General features: G+C 50.1%; 2 protein-coding genes across 4 annotated transcripts in view; one reads left to right on the top strand and one right to left on the bottom strand.

The window, feature by feature from the left end:
* RNF185 (ring finger protein 185) overlaps window positions 1-3,469 on the bottom strand; it is a 32,737-nt gene extending 29,268 nt beyond the window's left edge. Inside the window, exon 1 of one of the 2 annotated variants that reach the window (XM_028528030.2) lies at window positions 3,277-3,469. The gene's annotated coding sequence lies outside the window, so the exon portion shown is untranslated. The remainder of the gene's footprint in view (window positions 1-3,276) is intronic. The other variant, XM_036014577.1, reaches the window with a different exon arrangement.
* A 10,877-nt stretch (window positions 3,470-14,346) lies between these two features.
* On the top strand, window positions 14,347-19,939 carry PLA2G3 (phospholipase A2 group III). 2 transcript variants are annotated; one of them, XM_028528644.2, is made up of 7 exons: window positions 14,354-15,158; window positions 16,138-16,270; window positions 16,520-16,654; window positions 16,908-17,215; window positions 17,852-17,981; window positions 18,074-18,190; window positions 18,802-19,939. In XM_028528644.2, exons 1-7 carry the CDS (start codon window positions 14,594-14,596, stop codon window positions 19,103-19,105), a joined length of 1,692 nt encoding a protein of 563 aa, XP_028384445.1. In that variant the 5' UTR covers window positions 14,354-14,593; the 3' UTR covers window positions 19,106-19,939. The 2 variants fall into 2 exon arrangements, with proteins under 2 accessions (XP_035869560.1, XP_028384445.1); XM_036013667.1 differs by lacking the exon at window positions 16,520-16,654 and having other exon boundaries at window positions 14,347-15,158.
* Window positions 19,940-20,000: the final 61 nt, after the last annotated feature.

The following is a 20,000-nucleotide window of genomic DNA, read 5'->3' as shown; positions in this document are numbered from 1 at the left end:
TGACTGCTAATGTGTACAAGGTTTCTTCTAGGGGTGATGAAAATGTTTTGGAATTAACATAGTGGTGATGGCCCTGGCTGGTGCGGCTCAGTGGATTGAGCGTGGGCCTGAGAACCAAAGGGTCACCAGTCCAATTCCCAGTCAGGGCACATGCCTGGGTTGCCAGCCAGGTCCCTCATGGGGAGCGTGTGAGAGGCAACCACACATTGATGTGTCTCTCCCTCCCTTCTTCTCCCTCTAAAAATAAATAAAATCTTTTTAAAAAGAAAGAAAAAAGAAGATAGTGATGATGGTTGCACAACTTTGTGAACATAGTAAAAAAATACTGAATTGTACATTTTTAAATGGTGAATTTTACAATATGTAAGTTCTACCTAAAGTTGAAGGACATTCTACAAAATAATTAGCCAGTCCTCTTCAAAAATTTAGTCGTGAAAGACAAAAAAGACTGAGGAACAGTCTCAGATTAAAAGAAACTAAAGAGACCTGACAACCAAGTGCGATGTGGGAAATGGGATTAGATCTTGGAACAGAAAAAGGACATTAGTGGGACAAGTGATAAAATATGAATAAGGTCTATAGATTAGCTACTATTACTGTATTAATGTTAATTTTCTTGTTTAACTTTAATATAATTATGTAAAATGTTAACATTAGGAAAAACTGGGTAAAGCATATACAGGAAAGCTGTGTCTTCTTTTTCGCAAGTCTAAAATTATTTCAAAATAAGAAGTTTCAAAAATGCACGTGACGCAGGTCAGGGGCTGGCAGGTTTTTCTGTAAAGCGCCGTGTAATAACAACTTTAGAGTTGGTGGACTATGTGTTCTTTGGGGCAACGACTCAACTCCGCTGCCCAAGACAGTATATGTAAATTCAAGAGCATGGCTATGTTCCAATAAAAACCTTACTTATGGACACTGGAATGTGATTTTCCTATATCACAAAATATTCTTCTTCCCTTGATTTATTTCCCATCATTTAAAAATGCAAAAAACAGCCCCAGCTCCGCAGCCATGAGAAAACAGGCAGCGGGGCCTGATTGGACCACAGCCCACAGACTGCAGACTCCTGCTCTTGTTCAGGATTTGCCCATGTGTGCTTCGGTTTTTTTAAAAGTGCTTCCCATCAATTAAGTTTGGCAACACTAGATTAAACTAGGTTAGGCGTATTTCTTTATTGCAGGATGTCTCGGTACCTTTAATGTGAGAAGCTCCAAAAAGGCATAATGATATGAAGCTTTCCCCAAACTTATTATTACCATAGAACACTTTTTTTCAGAAGCATCTGTTCAGACTAGTGGCTTGAAAAGCAGAATGTAAATGCCAATTTGGTACTTTTAAAAAAAGAAATGTTCAGATTAAGGAGTTTTAAAACCACCACCACCACCTTAAAATTATTTTACCCAGCACCTGGATAATATCTGAATAAGCATTTCACAAATATTTTTCTTTAATCCTGGAAACACTCAAGGCAGGAAGATAAATACAGACAGGAAGCCCTTTGGGGGGCGCGGGCTGGGAAGCATGTCAGAAGAACTGGGTCACAATATGGAATCTTTGCCCCATAGAACAACCCAAATATTCTAACAGGTTTTGGAAAGGCGGCCTGCTTGGGGTTTTATAAATCACAATATAAGGAGCTCTGATGTTTGACTAGAAAACTAGGTATGCTAGAAGCACTATCTGAGGATTACCTGTGAGCACGAACTGGCTAGTCAAGTTCATACAAGGGCTGGTTTTAAACGTTGGATGGAATGTTAGCTGACAGATCGCAAAAATTCTCTTGGTAGACATACCATCTACACAGCTCAGTGCTGGAAAGAGGATTAAAGAGGGATTTATGTCTAAGGAGGAAAGGCTAGCCTGATCAACCTCAAGATGTGAACAACCCTCCTGCCTGAGACTCCTCACTTTTGTGACCCAAAGCATTCACTGGCTTCTGATCACACACAAAGTCTTCAGAGGCATTTCGAAGTTGTTCTATGAAAGGAAGCTACAAACTGATGGGCTGGGGATCCTGCTTGGTTATTCATTCAACAAACATTTTACAGAGCCCTTATCATATGGGCCATTCCAAAGTCCTTGAAAAGAATAGTTCCCAGGACAACCAGGAAGAAATTACATAAGATACACGACATTCAAACCCAATCGCCTTACTTCCACAATATGTAGGCTGGAAATATCAAGAAGAGGGCACAAAAAAGAAGTCGGTCAGCATCAGAAAGATTCAAAATAACTACTCAGAATCAGACACTTTCAAGTTGAAAAAGGATGCCATCCAGTACCTGTATTCCTCATTCAACAGGGAGTTCACTACCTTTGGAGGCAATTCCATTGCTGGTCACCTCTGACCGGCATTAGGTTCTTTTATTAAATCAAAATCTTGTCCTCCTGTAGAATCCACCTATTAGTCCTACTTCTGCTGCTTTCAAATCCAAAGATGAAGTGGAAGCCCTCTTCACCATGACAATTTTTTCCGTTTTTAAAGACAGTTCCCTTCATTTGCTCTTTTCTGGAATAAGCATTCGAATTCTTTCAAAGGTCCCGAATAGGCTCCAGCTTCCTCAAAGCAAATCTAGTGCTCAAAGCAGGAAAGCACTTCAGATCGGGTGGCTTCAAACATCAGTATGTAGAGGATCCCCGAGGCATATGTTCAAAACGCCGATTTCCCAGGTTCCAACCCTGGTTCTAAAAATGAGGTCTTATTTGAGTCCCCATGGTAAAGCATGCATCTCCAGAGCATTTCAAAGCAGATGGTGCGAGAAAGGTAATTTGAGAAACACTGCCCTGTTTTACAAATGAGGAAACTGAGGCCCAGCACAGGGATGGGATTTGGCCCAGAACGCACAATTGGCGGCGAAGTCTCGAACCCGGGTCCCTTATCCCAAGCCCAACTTTGTTCATAAAGCTTCCCGGCCTTGGCTTCTCCACTTGGGGTAAACTCATTAAAAGCGCAGGAGAGGGGGCCTCGAGCCGGGGACAGAAAGAGTTAGAGCGAGTCCTTGCCTGAAAAAGGAGAGCTCTGTGGGGAGTCTTTTCCTGTCCCCGGGCCTCAGTTTACCCAAACTGTAAACAAGGGACGGAGGACCACAACGCCAGCCCGACCTCTCTTCTGAAGCAAAGGGCTCGGGGCAGAACGAGTCGTGTTGTTTCTGCGACCCTGGACTAAGGTGTCGCAGCCCGTGGGCCCCGTGAAAGAGGAATCCGGTCCCCCGCCACTAAACCTCGATGGCCCCTACCTGGGCCCCCATCCTCACCAGCCAGTCCCCGACATACCTGCCGCTGCTCAGCTAACGCCGCCGAGACCGACGTACTCTCTCCGTCCGTCGACTGCTCCGCCAGTCTGTCGACACAGTCAGTCTCCTCGGCGGGACCTCGGATCCCTCCTACGCGGACTCCGATCACCTGACGTAAAACCTCCCCTCTCTGAGATACTTCCGACCTCAACCGGAAGAGGTTGGTCCGCTGCGCTGTTCTCCGTGCCCAGTCCCAGGCTCTAAGGTTCCGCCTGCGTGTAGGAAATGGAGAAACATAGGGGCTAACCGTCAGCTTTTCAAAGATCCTCGGTCAGGGCAGGGAAAATACCAGGTAAGCTTGGAACATCTTGTTGCATCAGAATGTAAGGTTGGGAATCCGAATGATGGGAATATGTCAGGGGACACAGGAACTAGCTCGAAGGAGATCCCGCTGGCCAAATTAGGGCAATGTGAGCATCAAAATAGGTAATGATAGCAAAAGTTTGACTAATTGGACAAAATGATAACCCACGAGTCTTTACTGATATAAATAAAGAAGTGGATAAATAAATGGGAGAGACTGACAACTAACAAACATGATGCAGTTAGAAAATCAATAATAAGTGGTAAAACTAGATGAACACGATGTTTTACATAGTGAAATTGTCTCCCATGAATTACTTATAATTACAAAGGGAAAATAGTATTTCTACAGAGGTATAACTTCACAGAACAAGTGAGTCAAAGTAATCAAAGTTAACACCGCCAGTTATAGGTAGAGATCATGTGCCTCCTGATAAGGTGTACTGAGAAGGATACACCATCTCTTCTGTGATATTTATATCCAAAATGCATAACCCAAATCTCATGAGGAAGCATGGAATAAACCAGAATCGAGGGACACCCGACAAAATAACTGTCAGTATCATGAAAGACATGTAAAGGCTGAGGAAGTGTCCTGGTATGTGATTCCAAATTGGATCCTGGAGTGGGGAGGGGAGAGAGAACAGATGTAATGGACAATACTGGGACTTGTGACGAAATTTGAATATGGATTGTGGATTAGAATATTATATCAATGTTAAGTTTTCTAAAATTGATCATTGTGGTTATGTTACAAAAATGTCCTTGTTCTTAGAATATTCACTGAAGTATTTAGGGATAAAAGGGCACAATGTCTCCAACTTAATTTCAAATAACTCAAAAAGATGCATATATTATATATATATATATATATAGAGAGAGAGAGAGAGAGAGAGAGAGAGAACTAGAGAGTGCTCAAGAGAGAATGGTTAAGCAAATGAGGCAAAATGTAAACAAGTGGTGAGTCTAAGTTAAGGGTATATGGGAGTTCCTTACATAGTTTTTGCAATTTTTCTTTGTGTTTGAAATGATACAAAAATTAAAATTTACTCCCCAAATAGGGGAAGTGCCTGGGTCCTAGCCAATTCACTTATATTCATTTATGTGCTAGACAGTGACAATGCAACAAGAGATGATTCAAGATCTTTGCTTTCATGCCCAGAGGGAAAAATATTAAACATGCAGTCACAAAACTAATGGACTACTTATCTTGAAAATAATGATAGCTGACATTTACTGAGCTTAACTGAGCACACTTCACACAATGGTTCATTTGATCCTTATAGCAGCCTTATGAATGGTTTTGGCAATTATCTCCATTTTACAAATTGGTAAAGGAAAACTTTGAAGTTCACATAAGTTTACCACTTAAGTTTTTCAATCACACATCGACAGATGGTGAAGCTGCAATCAGCACCAATAAGTTGTTCTCTGGAACCCTTGACGCCCATCTTCATTGTTTCATTAATCCAACAAACATTTATTAAGTGCCTACGGTAATTTCAGGGATTGTATTAAGGATTGGTTCTGAAAGTACTAGATGAAATAAACTCATAGGTGAAATTCCTCATCTGCCAGCTCTCCTCTCAGGTTCCTGAGGACAAAGAGTAATACAAGGTTTGTTTCCAGTTACACAACATTGATTAGAGTCCAGGCTCCAATAAAAAGAAAAGTTGTTCCAGGAGCTGGTCTGGCACTAGCAGGTAGGACTTGGTGTTGTGCTGAACCTGAAAAATGTCACAGAACATCAACATCAGACAAAGCAACTCTGTGACTGTGACGAAACAAGACAATAACAGGACCTTTCCATACCCATGTTTGAACCAGACAACACGTGAACATTGTCCAAACCACAAAAAGGAACAGTTACCTGTCCTGACTTCTAAGGAGATTGCTGCTTATTTACCAATGCAGATTTTGTCTCAGTCTAATCTTCCCTCCTTCTAGGTAAGATTTATCAAGATGCCCAGTCATAGACAGTATCCAATCCAGATCAAAGCCCTGCTTCCTGCTCTGGCTTGTGTGGCTCAGTGGATTAAGCAGTGGCCTTTGGAACAAAGGGTTGCCGATTTGATCCCCAGTTGGGGCACATACCTGGGTTTTGGGCCGGGTCCCCAGTAAGGGCACACAAGAGGCAACCGCATATTGATGTTTCTCTCCCTCTCTCTCCTTCCTTTCTCCTCTGTCTAAAAATAAATAAATAAAATATATATATTTTAAACCTGCTTCCTTAACTCTTCCCCAAATTAAATCATAATGTTCTTTCTAACACTCTGTTACTGGAATGCTTCCTCATTTCTCATGGTTCTCATCCTCCCCACACCCCACTGTAAGAAGTAATAAACCCAACTTGCTCAACTTGTTCAACCACAGGTGTGTTCCTGGAGGTCTTTAATTGGAGGACATTGAAAGTGCCCCTGCTCACTAGTTATGTGACTTTAGACACTTACAGAAGCCTCTGTTTCCTTGTCTGGTAAAAAGAAAAGATTTATTGTAAGGATACAGAACAGGCTTAGCACTGAGTTAGCTCTCAGTATACTTTCAAAAATTACTGCTTGAGCTATTACCTCCTTCAAACAAGTCAGAGAGTACCATCACTATGAAAAAACATTGAAGCCATAAGCTTCAGTTAAGACAAACTTGCTGATTATATTCCCCTTTGCTCCTTTTGTTGGGTTTATAAGGCAGACTAAAGTGAGAGGTCAACTTTTCCTTCATCAGAAATGAAATTATTCTCATGGTCTCTTTGGGAAAGAGATAATCACATTCCTGAAGCCTTAATGTTAGGAAACCGGCACTGTTTATTTCTTCATGTTCTTGTTACTAAAAACGTTATCAAGAAGTAACAGAATTGGAACTAACCAACTTGAAGAACGTCAGCTTCAAAAATGTATCAAGTAATACCTTCTCTGCCTTAGCACACTGACGCACTTACAGACCTCAGAAGCTCTCTTTGTGGTGTTTGCGTTTCTCCTGCTAGAACCCAGCATGGATTCCATATTATTTGATGTCTGATGTCTGCAACAAATTGTGCTGGTGGGGGGAACCATTCCAGTGGGAAAGAATAAAATAACTAGAAATGTTCTGATTTCTGTCTCTGATTGCTCTGAGCATCTGAAGGGTTCTCATTTAAATAGCCCTAACCTTCCTCCTGCCCCACCCCCACTTACTCCTCTAATGCTAATACTAAGAATGACAGCTACTATTTATTGAATGTTTATTAATGTGCCATGGGGCTTTATGCAATTTCGCCCTCACCCCAAATGGTGAAGCAAATAATTGTATATGAGGAACAAGAGGCCCAGAGAAATTAAGCAACATACTCAAGGCCACACAGCTGGTAAGAATCAGTCTCAAGATGAATCTGCCTGGAAAACCTGCTCCTGTTGAAATGCTGCTTGCCACCCTGGGCCAGAGGGTGGGGTCTGAGAAGGGATGGAGGCGGGGATGGAGCTGGAAAGGAAGGAAACGTCTAGGGTAGTGGGGTGTGGGAGTCCATGCAGAGGCGTTCAGACCTTCGCCAGAGTGCAGAGGAGAGTGGTGGAGATTAGAAGCACAAGAGAAGTGGGAGGCCGTTGCAGAGCTTCATTCAGAGGGAACAGGGACCCGAGTCAAGGGTTTGGGGGAGGGGAAGGTTGAATACTGGGAACGGGCAGGTTACTGTGTGGGAGAGGGGCGTGACTAAAGACCTGAGGCCTCAGGTGTATATCTGCCAAGTGAGGAGAGACAAGGAATCTGCAGGACCTTCTGGCCTGTTTGATCTGTTAGACCCACAGGTTCCTGCCCTTCCCTGGGCCAGTTTTCTCCTCTGTTCAATGCAGGGAGAGAAGATCCCAGGAACCAGCCCAGCTCTGGCAGGTGGTGAGGAGGTGGCATCACTTTTTCCTCCAGTCTCCTCACCTGACATGGGGTTGAAGGGACTGTGATTGGGGTATCTCAGTAGCAGAGTGTTAGAACAGACATTTTGGATTTGGGCTTGTGTTAGGCGATTTGAGGGAGGGTTAAGGAAGCAAGGTCTTGATCTGGGCTGTTCCCACCCCCCATTGGGGTTAGTCTGCCCTTTTGGGTATAGGAAAATCAGAGAGGGAGACCATGCATGCAGAGGGGAGAATAAGTCAGAAGAAGCACCCCCAAATTCTCCTCAACCCCAACCTTTCCATGGAAGAGAGGAGTCAGGAGCATGGCCTCACTGGTTCCCCAGCCTGGGGCAAATGTGCAGATCCTTGCTGTGCACCTTCAGGCACGTTACCTAAGCCCTGGGCCTCAGGTTCCTTTCATTCTGTGTGTGGGTCCCAGGGTTAGCCTGAGCCCACTGCCACCAAGCTCCCTGCTCCAGGACAGCTCAGGGTCCGTTAATCCTGCCTCCCACTGGGGCCTAGCCCAGGGCACTGTCCGCATGGTGGCCCTGCTGGCCAAGGGCAGGGTCTGGCTTGGGTCAGGAGCAGAGTGAACCAGCCTGACTTCCTAGGTTCGAGTCTGGGTAGGATTATTTGTTTAGAGACATGGTGGTATGAGGGCCATATTCTGGAATTTTCTAAGAGCTGGGTCAGGAGGACCCCATTCCTGGGAATTAGTCTTCCCCCAGAGGACTCTAGGATATTCCCTACACAGCTGGGGCATGGACAAAAACCTAGAAAACCAGGGAAGGGGAAAACTGGTGAAGGAGAGGAAAATCTGGAAGGCATTAAGCATTTATGGGTCCCTCCCTTGGGTAGTGTGGGGAAGGAGGCAGGGCACTCCTCGAGCAGCCTGTCTCTGCCCTGCACCTGTGTGGCCCCAGGAGGGAAGGAATGTTTGCTTAGGGCTTACCATGTGCCAGGAATTATGGGGAGATCTTTTTCTTATGTTTTTCTCAGTGAGTCCTTTTAATAGGTCATTGAGGGAAGAATTTTTGGCCGCGTTACAGAGGAGGAAGGTGAAGCTCAGAGAGGTGAAGAAACATGGTCAGTGCCACACACCAAGGAGGGAGAGCTGGATTTCGTGCTCTGAGTCCTGGAGGATGAGCTAGAAGTTGGGTGGCCAAATAAAATACAGGACACCTGGTGAAATCGAATTTCACAGGCACAAAAAATGTGACGTTCTTATACTAAAAAAGTATTCGTTGTTTATCTGAAATCCACACATACCTCAGTGACTTATTTTTGCTAATCTAGAAGAGGGGACGCCCATGGCTGCCACAGCCAGGACCGGCAGAATTTAGGACTGGGGTCCAGAAAAGAAGTCTGAATGACAGTGCAGTGCCCTCTTAAGGTCTTGGGGAGAAGGCCGGCCTAGGTACCAAGGGCAACCGGTGCCTGCCACCTGCCTCCTGGCCACCAGGGGGCAGCCAAGGTCCGCACAGCTTCTGATCTGACCACTGGAAACTTGCTCAGAACAACGAAAACCTAAGGGACAAAGATCCTCAGACTCTCAGACTTTCCCCACTTTGCACCTCATCTGTTCACATTCAGCCTCCTCCATACCAGCAAATTCCCCCACTTATTGTCCACCCATGTTCAGGCCAGAAACCTGGAAATGAACTCTTTTTCTCAAGACTTGTAATTTGCATACAAAAAGGTCAGTCTTCCTTGTTTGGCTCCATGAATTTTTACATACCCACCATGTAACCATCACACAGATAAAGACACAGAGCTGCACTGTCCAGTACAGTGGACTTTAGCCTCAGGTGGATGCTGAGTGCTGGGAACGCGGAATCTGAATTGAGATGGGCGTTAAGTATGAAATACTCTTCAGATTTCAAAGACTTGGTATAAAAAGAAAATGTAAAGTAGCTCATTAATAATTTTAAAATATTCATTACACGTTGGAATAATAGTTTACACATGGATTATTTATAATAGCTTATTAAAATTTATTTTACCTGTTTCTTTTTTAGAGAGAAAGAAAACATTGATTTTTTTTTTTGTTCCACTTATTTATGCATTCACCGGTGGCTACCTGTATGTGCCCCGACTGCAGATTGCACATGCAACCTTGGCGCATGGGACAACTCTCGTAACTAACTGAGCTACCTGGCCAGGGTTCACCTGTTTCTTGTACTTTTTTTTTAAAGATTTTTTAATGTGTTTTTTAGAGAGAGGAGAAGGAAGGGAGAAAGAGAGGAAGAGAAACACTGATGTGCGAGAGAAACGTTGATCGGTTGCTTCTTGCATGCCCACAGCTGGTGACCTGGCCCACAGCCCAGGCATGTACCCTGACTGGGAATCAAACCAGTGACCTTTCAGTTTTCAGGCTGGTGCTCAATCCACTGAGCCACACCAGCCAGGGTGGTTTCTTTTACTTTTTAAACTGTGACTAGAAAAATCAGAATGACCTCTGTGGCTCACATTAGAGTTCTTTTGTTTAGCACTGGGGTAGACAGAATCTGATTAATTCACCTGTAAAGTAGGGACTCAGGGAAGTGGAGTCATTGGCTGATGTTTACATTGCCCAGCTATGGTAGAATGCGGTGGGAAATTAGGTCAGTTTGAACTCTGAGCTCATGGCTCCCCACAGTGTCCGTCCTACACCAGCCCCCTGCCTGAATGAACGCTATTTGACCTCTTCCAGGGTCACATCCCCTTTAAGATTTCAATCAGTCCTCAGTGGGGACCTGAAGTATCCCTGGCCATCCTGGATTGGGGGTGTCAGGGAAGAGGACTTCCTGTAGGAGGTGATTAAACTGACACTTGACGGATGAGTAGGAACAAACCAGGTGGAGAGGGAAGAGTTGTAGGTGAAGCGAGCAACGTGTACAAAGGCCTTAAGAGGGCCTGGCGATCGAGGAAGTAAGAGTAGCTCTGTGTGGCTGCAGCAGAGAAGTGGGAGCTGGTGACGTCAGCCAGGCTCAGATCCTGCAAGTCATGACAGGCTTCAACCTGATGGCCAGGGGAGGGATGGGCAGACTGGCTGGACTTGCTGTTTGGAAAGATCAGGGCTATTGTTATTTGGAGAACCCTTATTCCAAGACAGAAAACTGAGAGCCAGAGAGGAAGAGGGCTTGTCAGTATCATACAGTGAGTCAGAGGGTAGAGCCCAGACCAGAAAGACGAAGCAGGTGCAAGAAGGGACCAGGAAAGGAGCAAAGAGCCTTCCTCTTTCAGGAGTCTCTCTAGGAGGCGCTGGCTTTGGGTGGCCACTAGGTGGCAGCAGAGGCTGGACTAAATTCTGAGAGCCACCAGCATGGCCCACCCTGCTGTCCCATGGGCCTTTCTGCTTTCATCTGCCTGGTCTGGGCATAAGGGGCTGCTCTGGGCACCTGAACAGACATTTCTCCAAAGAGTTCATACAGATGGCCAAGAGATGTATGCAAAGATGCTCCGCGTTACTAATCCTCAGAGAAATGCAAATTAAAACCACAGTGGCCCCTGGCTGAGTGGCTCAGTTGGTTGGAATGTTGTCCTCTGCACCAAAAGTTTGAGGATTCTACTACTGGTCAGGGCACACACCTAGGTTACAGGTTCGATCCCTGATTGGGGCACAAGTAGGAGGCAACTGATAGATGTTTCTCTCTCTCCCTAAAAGCAATGAACATATCCTCGGTAAAATGGTGCGGCTGCATGGAAACAGTCGGGCAGCTCCTCACATGGTTAGAGACAAAGGTGCCCCCGCAGTTCCACCCCTAGGTATGTGCTGAGGACAGATGAAGACATATGTTCACACAGAAGCTTTTACATGAATGTTTATAGCCCTAAAGTAGAAATAGCCCAAGTGGATAAATGTGGTTTATTCATACGGTGGAATATTATACAGTCATAAAATGGAATGCAGTACCGACACCTGCTACAATGCAGGTGAACCTTGAAAACATGATGCTAAGTGAAAGAAGCCGGGCACCAAAGGATCATGTACTGTGTGGCTCCATTTATATGAAATGTCCGGGACAAGCAATGCTATGGAGACATGCAGTGGATTAGTGGGCACCTGGGGCTAGGAGTTGGGGCAAAGGCGGAATGACTGTTATCGGTCACAGGATTTCTTTTTCGAGTGATGAAAATGCCCTGGAATTAGGTAGTGGTGGTGGCTGCACAACTATAAACACACTGAAACACTATATTGTACACTTTATTTTTGAGCACTCAGACATGTTTAAGAGTTGTATAAATTGTACACTTTAAAGGAGTGAATTGTATAGTATGTGAATTATATCTCAATAAAGCTTTTTGTTCAAAGTGGTCAGATGGCACTGCACTTGTTTGAAGGCTTGGTCGGGCTGAAGGGTCTGCTTCCAAGTGTGTCTCCCACTTGGCCATTGACAGACGGCTTCAGTTCCTCATCGCCTTGGCCTCTTCGCAGGGCTGTCGAGTACCCTCGTGTGTGTTGGCTGGCTTCCCCGGAACAAGAGAGAGCAAACAGGAAGGCATAGTGCTTTTTATGGCTTAGTCTCAGAGGTTACCTCACTTCTGCCACTTTTTATTTGTTAGAAGCAAGGGACTGAGTCACACTGAAGGGGAAAGGGGACAATGTCCACCACTAAAAGGAGCAAGTATCAGAGACTCTGTGCACCTTTAAACCACCACAGCTTCCGGTGCTGCTGTTATGGGGAGTGAGTCCTGTAATCTCTGATTTCCATCTGTTTCTCTCTTCTATTCCTACTTTATTTTTTAAAAAGATTTTATTTACTTATTTTTAGAGAGGGGAAGGGAGGAAGAAAGACAGGGAGAGAAACATCAATGTGTGGTTGCCTCTCGCTCGCCCCCTACTGGGGACCTGGCCTCCACCCTAGGCATGTGCCCTGGTCTGGGAATCAAACCTGCGACCCATTGGTTTGTAGGCTGGCACTCAGTCCACCGAGCCACACCAACCAGGGCTTCCATTCCTGGTTTAATAAGCTGTTAAGTTGAATCTAATATGTTTCTTCCTATCTACCGAGATGTCTCATTTTAGACATAGTTGGGTCTGTGTTTATTGTCTCAGACCTAGGGCTGGGCTGTGTTTACACCAGGTGTGTTAGGGGCTGAACTCCTCCCTGGAAATCCTGTACACATAGATTCTTACTCCTTAGCCCTGGCATCTCCTTCCCAGATGCCAGATTCCACCTGCCCCATTGGGTTTCCTCTCCTGTTCTGCAGCAGAGGCTGCCTCAGACCAATGGGTGCTAAGTTCCCACGTGTGGCAGCCATCAGCATCCACAGCAGCACCAGAGCGGGTACCACTGTCTTCCTGGGCAGCCCCTGACCAATGACTGTGCTCAGCCAGGGCACTAGGGCCTGGCCATTTCTGCCCAGCAGCGGCTCTTGGAAGGGCAGTCTTTGCACCGGAATTCCCTGTTGGCGCTGAGATTTTCTCGGAGAAGCACTGCAGTGTGAGGCTCTTCCTGTGCAGGCCCCCTTCCCTTCTCCTCTGCCCTCACAGATGTCAGACCTGCAACAGCTTGAAGGCTTTCCTTGCCCACTCCTGTTTTCTCCCTCTTTATCTTTCATAGGCATTTCCCGCAGTAAATCTCTTGTACTCCTTAGTCTTGGTTGTGGCTTCCTAGAGGACCCAACTGACACCCAGCCCTGGCTCCTCTGGGCTGCCAGACCCAGGGGATGAGTTTTCTCTTTATCCAAGTCTTGAGCATGCTCTGTTGCCCTTCCCTTCCTCTCTCTCTGGCCAGGGTCTTGTCCTGTGCCTGGCACATAGTAAACACTCAGTTACTATTTGTTTTTGAATGAATACAGAATGTGCTGGAGCTGGGCACTGCCCGCACCATTCTCCTGGCAGAGAGCTGCAGAGCCTTCTGGTGGGACGGGGAGGGCCAGCACCAAGGGGCAGAGGGAGGGTACGCTTCAGGCAGTGGGAAGGAAGGCCCTTTGGTAGGGAGTCTGGCAGGGGGGCAGGGAGGAGCCAAAAATCTTCTGGGACCAGGGAAGGCCCTCCCCACACTCCAGGGCTAGTCTGGCCTGGCTTCCTCCCATCCATTCTGTGACTCTCGGCAAATCACTTCTCCCAGGGCCCATCCATCCATCTCAGCAGTGGGATGAAAAGCCCTACCCTGCCTGTTTGCCCAGGAGGAGCAGGGGTTGTGAGCACCAGATGAAGTCACGGCTGGGGAAATGTGTACAGGAAAGGGCGGGGTACGCCAGGTCCTGGGCCGGGGTCAGGGTGTGGAGGGGGAGAGCAGATTGAGAAAGATGGGAGAGAGAAGAATTTGGAGAGGCAGATACACACAGAGAAAGAACAGAGAGAAATTTGAGAGATAAGTGGAATGAATGAGAGGGAGAATCTAAAGACACAAAGAAACAGAAAGAGGAAAACTGAGAAGAAAGGGGGAGAAGATGAGAGAGGGTGGAGAAAAACTAAGGAGGGAGAGGGAGAGAATGAAATGGAGGGACAGGGAAAGAAGAGTGAGAGAGAAAGATACGAAAGAAATGGAGAGAGAAAATAAGATGGAGAGTTAGAGCCAGAGAGAGAAAGACGGAGAGAGTGAGGGATGGAGGAGACAGGAGGGATTAGGGGGCCAGGGCACAGCTGCCCCCTTTCCCCAGAGCCTCCCCTTCCCAGAAGTTCGGGGTGGGTGGACACAGAGCCTCAGTCCTGCCCTCACCTCTTTCACCCAATTGTGGCCGAGACCCATGGCACCCTGCCAGCTTCAGGGAGGCGGGGCGTGTGGCAGCCACTTACTGGGGAAGGAAGATGAGGATGCGTTCTAGGAGCCTCCTCTGAGCCCCTGAGCCATCTTCCCTCCCTGGGGAGATATAGAACTCTCCTAACCCTCCCTCCCCCCGCCCCAGCCCCGTCCCCAAGGCCCAAGGGTTTGGCTCCCATAGTCCCCACCCAGGTGGGGCCGGCAGCAGGTGACAGGGTGGGAATGAGAAAAGTAGGGTGAGTGGGGGCGTGGGCCTCGGCAAGTGCACTCCCAGCCAATCAGTGTCCTGCCCAGCTGGTGGATTCAGTTACAAGCTTGTGATCACCCCACACTCCAGCCTCCTTCCTACTCCTCCCAAAACGCCACTCATTGGCCCTGCAGCATCGGGTCTGCCGGGCACTGTTTCCGCTGGGCTTCTGAGCTGCTGCCTCATGGGCTGTCAGGGATGGGCGTCCTGTCCCGGGGGCTTTGCCTGATGGGGATGGGCCAGGGTGGAATCGGGATTCTGGGAGTGCTGCTGGGGGTGCTGAGCTTCCCGAGGGCTGCTCTGGGGGCCTCTTCTGCCCTCCACTGGTACAACACCTCCTGTCACTTGGCCAGGCCCACCCCTGGCAGCCCCTTGGGGTCCCTAAGCTTCCTGGGCACAGATGCCCAAGGACCGGCCCTGTTCCATGCCCACTGGGATGGGCACGGGAGGCTGCAGGCATGTAGCCGGCAGGACGAGCCAGAGCTCACCGCAGCTTTCAGGGCCCTCTGTGCCGGCGAGATCACCCAGGGCTTCTTCATCCACACCCCTGGACCTGAGCTGCAGAGAGCCCTGGCCACCCTCCGGAGTCGGTGGGGGGCCTGCCGACGGACTGAGGAGAGTGCAGCAGCAGCGAGGGCGAAGCGAGCAGCACGGCAGAGCGGAACATCCCGCGTAGCGCGCCAGCGGGCGAAGAGAGGCTGGACCATGCCCGGCACGCTGTGGTGCGGAGTCGGCGACTCCGCCGGGAACTCTACGGAACTGGGTGAGCCGAGCGGGTGTGGGCTTGGTGGCTGAGGTTCAGCCTTTCACCCTGGCCTCCACTCCCCCAGGCTGTGAGTCCTTGGGGGTGGGGGTGGCTTAACACTGTGAACTTCCATGTCCTTATCTGTAAAATAAGGGTGGCCACAAGCCTCATCGTGGGATGCTTCAGTGAGGTCATAGATGGAAAAGGTCCTGCTCACGCCTGGGAGTCACCAGTAGTCACCAACTGAGGGACAGGGCAGGTTGGGGTGGATTCGGAGTCAGTTGAGCCAAAAAGCGATGTCCTCCGAGGAGGCTTTAGGAGCACAGAGTGCCCAGTGGAGTGGAGGATGAGACCCAAAGTCCTGGGTTCAAATACCAGTTTGGCACATTCATGCTCTCTGAACCTCAGTTTCCTCACCCGGACACTGGAAGTGACACCGTTCCTGCAGGGCTGCCATGAGCTTGGGCGGGGACGTGCTGGGCACGTGGGGAAGCTTCGGTAAAAGGCGCTGTTGCTCAGACGGTGAAAAACAAATGGCTGCTTTTGCAGTCTCAGCACAGCTGTCTGTGCGTATGCGTGGGGTGCTGGGGGAGGACTTGGCACCTGAGCCGGGGCAGGTTGGCACCCTGACAACGCTTCAGCAAGCCAGCAAGAAAGGTTCCGCCTGCCTGTTTGTCATTCCATTCCACACACATTCGTGGCCTCATAGTTGTGTCTGGGCGTGAGCTTGGGCCTGCCTCCAGACTCCTCCTGGGAAGATCTTTCCGTGGGCAAGGGCTCCTGGGTAGGCTGGCCTGCTTTTGAGTTGCCCAGCAGAGGCTGTGCCTGAGTGCCCTCCTTCAGCTTCGAAAGTGTGAGTCTCACAGAAGCCCGGTGAGTGGCCTGAAGCCACCCAGGGCTGGGGTGAGAACCAGGTCTCTGGCCCCGATGTCAGATGGGCGTAGCTGGTGTGGTACCCAGGGCCCTGCTGAGCTGGTGCCCCCTCTGCTCCCTGCAGGGGTCTTCCGGGGCCCTGATCTCTGCTGCCGGGAACACGACCGCTGCCCACACACCATCTCGCCTTTTCAGTACGACTATGGCATCCGAAACTACCGATTCCACACCATCTCTCACTGTGACTGTGATGCCAGGTTGGTAGGGGGCAGGGGGCACAGGGGTGGGGCGGAGTTGTGCAGTTCCTGGGTGTGGAGACTCTGGTTCATGTGAATCTTAAGGGACCAGACAGGCTGGAACCCACTGTGCAGGTGGGAAAGCTGAGGCCTGAGTGGAGAAGGAAGTCTTGGACCCCAGACCACATGGCTGGTAGTGGGCAGGTGGGCTTGGGGGGGAGCCAGGTGGCTCTCTGTGGTCCAGGGACCTGAGTGCTGGCTCTGGGGCAGGTTCCAGCAGTGCCTGCAGAAGCAGCGGGACTCCATCTCGGATATTGTGGGCGTGGCTTTCTTCAATGTGCTGGAGATCCCCTGCTTTGTGCTGGAGGAGCAGGAGGCGTGCGTGGCCTGGTACTGGTGGGGCGGGTACGTAGCTGCCCGCTTTGAGCCCTTTCCCGGGGGGGAAGCTGTACGTCTGTCCTCCAGGGAATAATGTCTCATCCTCTCCGTCCTCTCCTCAGGGCAGGGCCAGGATGTTGCCCCTCCTTGGGTGCCCCATACCACCCAGCGGGATGAGGGAGGGTGCTGACAGAGGCTTGGTCTCCGTGGAGTTGAACCTGGGAGGCTTTTGGAAGGGAGGATTCTGGGTTACCAATTGCCATTAATCGCCACCTCCTAGGTGTAGAATGTATGGCTCCATACCCTTCGCCCGCCTCCAGCCCAAGACCCCCTACAATGCCTCCTGGAGCTCCCCAGCCATTCCTCTGGCTCCTAACCCCCAGAGTCCAGCTCCCAGCAAGTCACAACAGAAGCAGCACCCTCAGAAGTGGCCACCACAGCAAGAAGGGTCCCAGCACCCCAGCAAAGACAATGCCACAGCCCTCTGGGCCACCATGACCTCCCCTATGCCTGATGTGGCTCCCACAGCCGGGCTGGATGTCACCCATTCGGGCCTTCAGGGGCCACAAGGTGTCCTAAAACCTCAGGGTGAGCTCAGAACCTAACCCTGGGGGTTCCTGATATGAGGAGGTGCCCCTGCCTCTGTGCATGTGTGGGGGCCCTATGTTACTTCCTTTCCTGCTCCAAACTCCTCCCGGGCTCTCCCAGCTTCTCCCACCAAACCATGCCGCAGTAGAGGGATTTTTGTTTGCTCCAGACTTGACAATGTCCCTCCCCTCTGAGCCCCCACCATGGCTCCTCTTACCTCAGCTGACAATGTCCCATCACCCTGGGGCCCTCGGGCACTGGCTCTGCAGACCATACCCCTCTGTCTAAACTTTACTTCCACAAGTAAACTTTACTGTCATTTGGTTCCTCAAAAGCAGCTTGCTCTCTCCCGCCTCTGGGCCTTTGCGCGTGCTGTGCCTTCTGCTTGGGGCACTCTCCCCTCCTCTTTTTTCCCCTCAGCCTCTGCTCAGCAGCCTCTGCCTCCAGGAAGTCTTTCCTGACCGCCCTCTGCACTCCGGACCTCCACCACTGCAGCGCTGCTGTGTGTGCCCCGCATGTGTGGCACCGTGAGGGCACCCAGGCATGAGATGGAAGGAGCCTGTGCGTGGGTGGCAGTGGGTATCAGTGGAGCTGCTCTGGGGCACTGGGCTCCCCTCACCACCACACCGCCCCCAGGTACCCGCCAGGCCTGCCAAGGCTTCCGCCACCTGGACCAGTGTGAACATCAGATCGGGCCCCAGGAGACCAAGTTCCAGCTACTCAATAGTGCCCCAGAGCCCCTCTTCCTCTGCAGCTGCACGCACCGGTGAGGCCTGCTTGGACCCTTGGGGGTGGGCACCGGGAAGGAGCACTGGCTGGCAGGGCCTTGCCCCAGCATAAGCCTGCCTCTGCCCTCAGACTAGCACGATTCCTGAGGCACCACAGCCCACCCACAGGTGCCAACGTGCTTTTGGACCTGCTGGGCACCACCTGCTTCAAGCTGGCCCCTCCACTGGACTGTGCTGAGAGCAAAGAGTAAGTGACAGATGAGCCAGAAGGGATGGACGGTTTTCCCAAAGGGGTGGGTTGCCTCTACCCACCTCTGTTCACCTGGGGGGTGGAGGGGAGGGGACAGGGACCTCTGAGCTCCATTGTCATCTCTCCTGGTGCCTGGCTTCAGCTCTGTTGTTGGTCCATGCAGGTTGCATCTTGACTCTGTCATTTATTTCCTATGTGGCCTGGCAAGTGGAGTCACCTCTCCACCGCTCTATTTTCTTATTTGCAAAATGGCTGTAGAAGCCAAGGAAACGGTGTGTGTGATGCCCCCCATCTAAGGCCTGAGGGCACGTGGCAACATGCTTGCTTAAGTCAAAACCCCACTTCAGTTCTGATTCTCCAAGCCAGCCCCTTGTTACTTTTCTTATTTCACAGGTGAGGAAACGGGCCCAGAGTGGCCCAGGTTTTTGCAGTCAGCCAGTGGCCGAACCCCGGCCTCTGGGTGCTGCCCTGGTTCATTCTGCCGCTTCTGGTACAGCCACCCCTCCCCGGCTCCAGTGCTGCCCCTCGGGCCTCTGTTCCTGTGTCTGCACCGTGGGGTGGGACCCCTGGCAGCCATGACCACCTGCCCCACTTTTCTCTTCCCACAGTTGTTCCAGGGGCCTTGGGGCCATCAAGGTGTCAGCCCGGCACTTGTGGCGACTTCGGCAGAGGACACTCTGGAGTACAGGCAGAAATGAGGGGCAGGCATGGCCTTCGAAGCACCTGAGGACCCCCATGTCATTCTATGACATGGTGCCTGCGACTGACCCAGGTGGCCTGAGGACCCAAAGAGCAGCAGAAATCCTGGAACCAGTGACCTCAGTTCCAGCTTTCACGGGCACCAGAGTGGACCTTGCCCTTGGCTTTGCTGGGCCCTGGGGGTCTCAGCCTCCTCTCCATGTGTTACACTGAAGCATGGCACAGGCTCTTGTGACAGCCAGGAGGCTGAATTGGGAAGGGGGGCCCAAGGCCCAAAAGCTGGACCATGTCTCCTGCTCTGCTGGGTGATCTTGGGCTGGCGATACAACCCTTCCGTGCTTGGACATGGCATTCAGGAGGCTTGTGCAGAAGCCCGGGGCTTGGACCTTGCCAGGGAAGGAACTTCACTGCAGACGGGAATGGGGAGGGAGTAACTAATGCAGTAGCCTCAGGCGACACTAGGAGAAGGTGCCCATAAGCTCATGTTGCAAAGTGAATGCACGTCTCAGAGGCCTGCCCAGGGGCGCCTGAGTGCCTGCCTGCTGAGGCCTGAGGCAGCAGGTAGGGAACGAAGGATGCCACAGAAGTGCCCGTGTCAGAATCCAAGATGGGGTGCACTAGAGAGGGACTTCCCAACTCCCTCCCCCTGGGGGACCCCTTCTCTTAATAGCTGTTGTGCCCTTCCTGGCCCAGCCCTGGCCCACTATTTCTGCACTAAACCTCACTTCAAATCTCCCCTGTGCTGTTCGTTGATTAAGGGACCTCCTTCCCTAACTCTGAGTCTTTTTGTTTCCTCCTTTAAAAAGACCAGTATAAACAGGACCTACCTCATAGTGTTGTTGAGGGTTAAGTAAACCAATGCACAACCAACGCTTAGGACCTAGTAAATAGTCCCTCCCTCTGCCACACCACTGCCAAACCATGCTCACGGGACTTCCTGGAGGCCTCAGTTTGCTCACCTGTGAAATGGGTCTAAGGAGAGCGCTGAACTCCACACCACAGCTTGGGGTCGTGGTGCAGATTAAAGGAGATGGCATGTGTAATGTATACAGCTGGTGCCTGGTAATTGTCAGATCTGTCATCCTGCACTTTTGTCCCTTTCTCTGAT

Source organism: Phyllostomus discolor, chromosome 13 (genome assembly GCF_004126475.2).
Source record: "Phyllostomus discolor isolate MPI-MPIP mPhyDis1 chromosome 13, mPhyDis1.pri.v3, whole genome shotgun sequence".
NCBI classification, from domain to species: domain Eukaryota; kingdom Metazoa; phylum Chordata; class Mammalia; order Chiroptera; family Phyllostomidae; genus Phyllostomus; species Phyllostomus discolor.
This window is presented reverse-complemented; position numbering and strand designations above follow the sequence as displayed.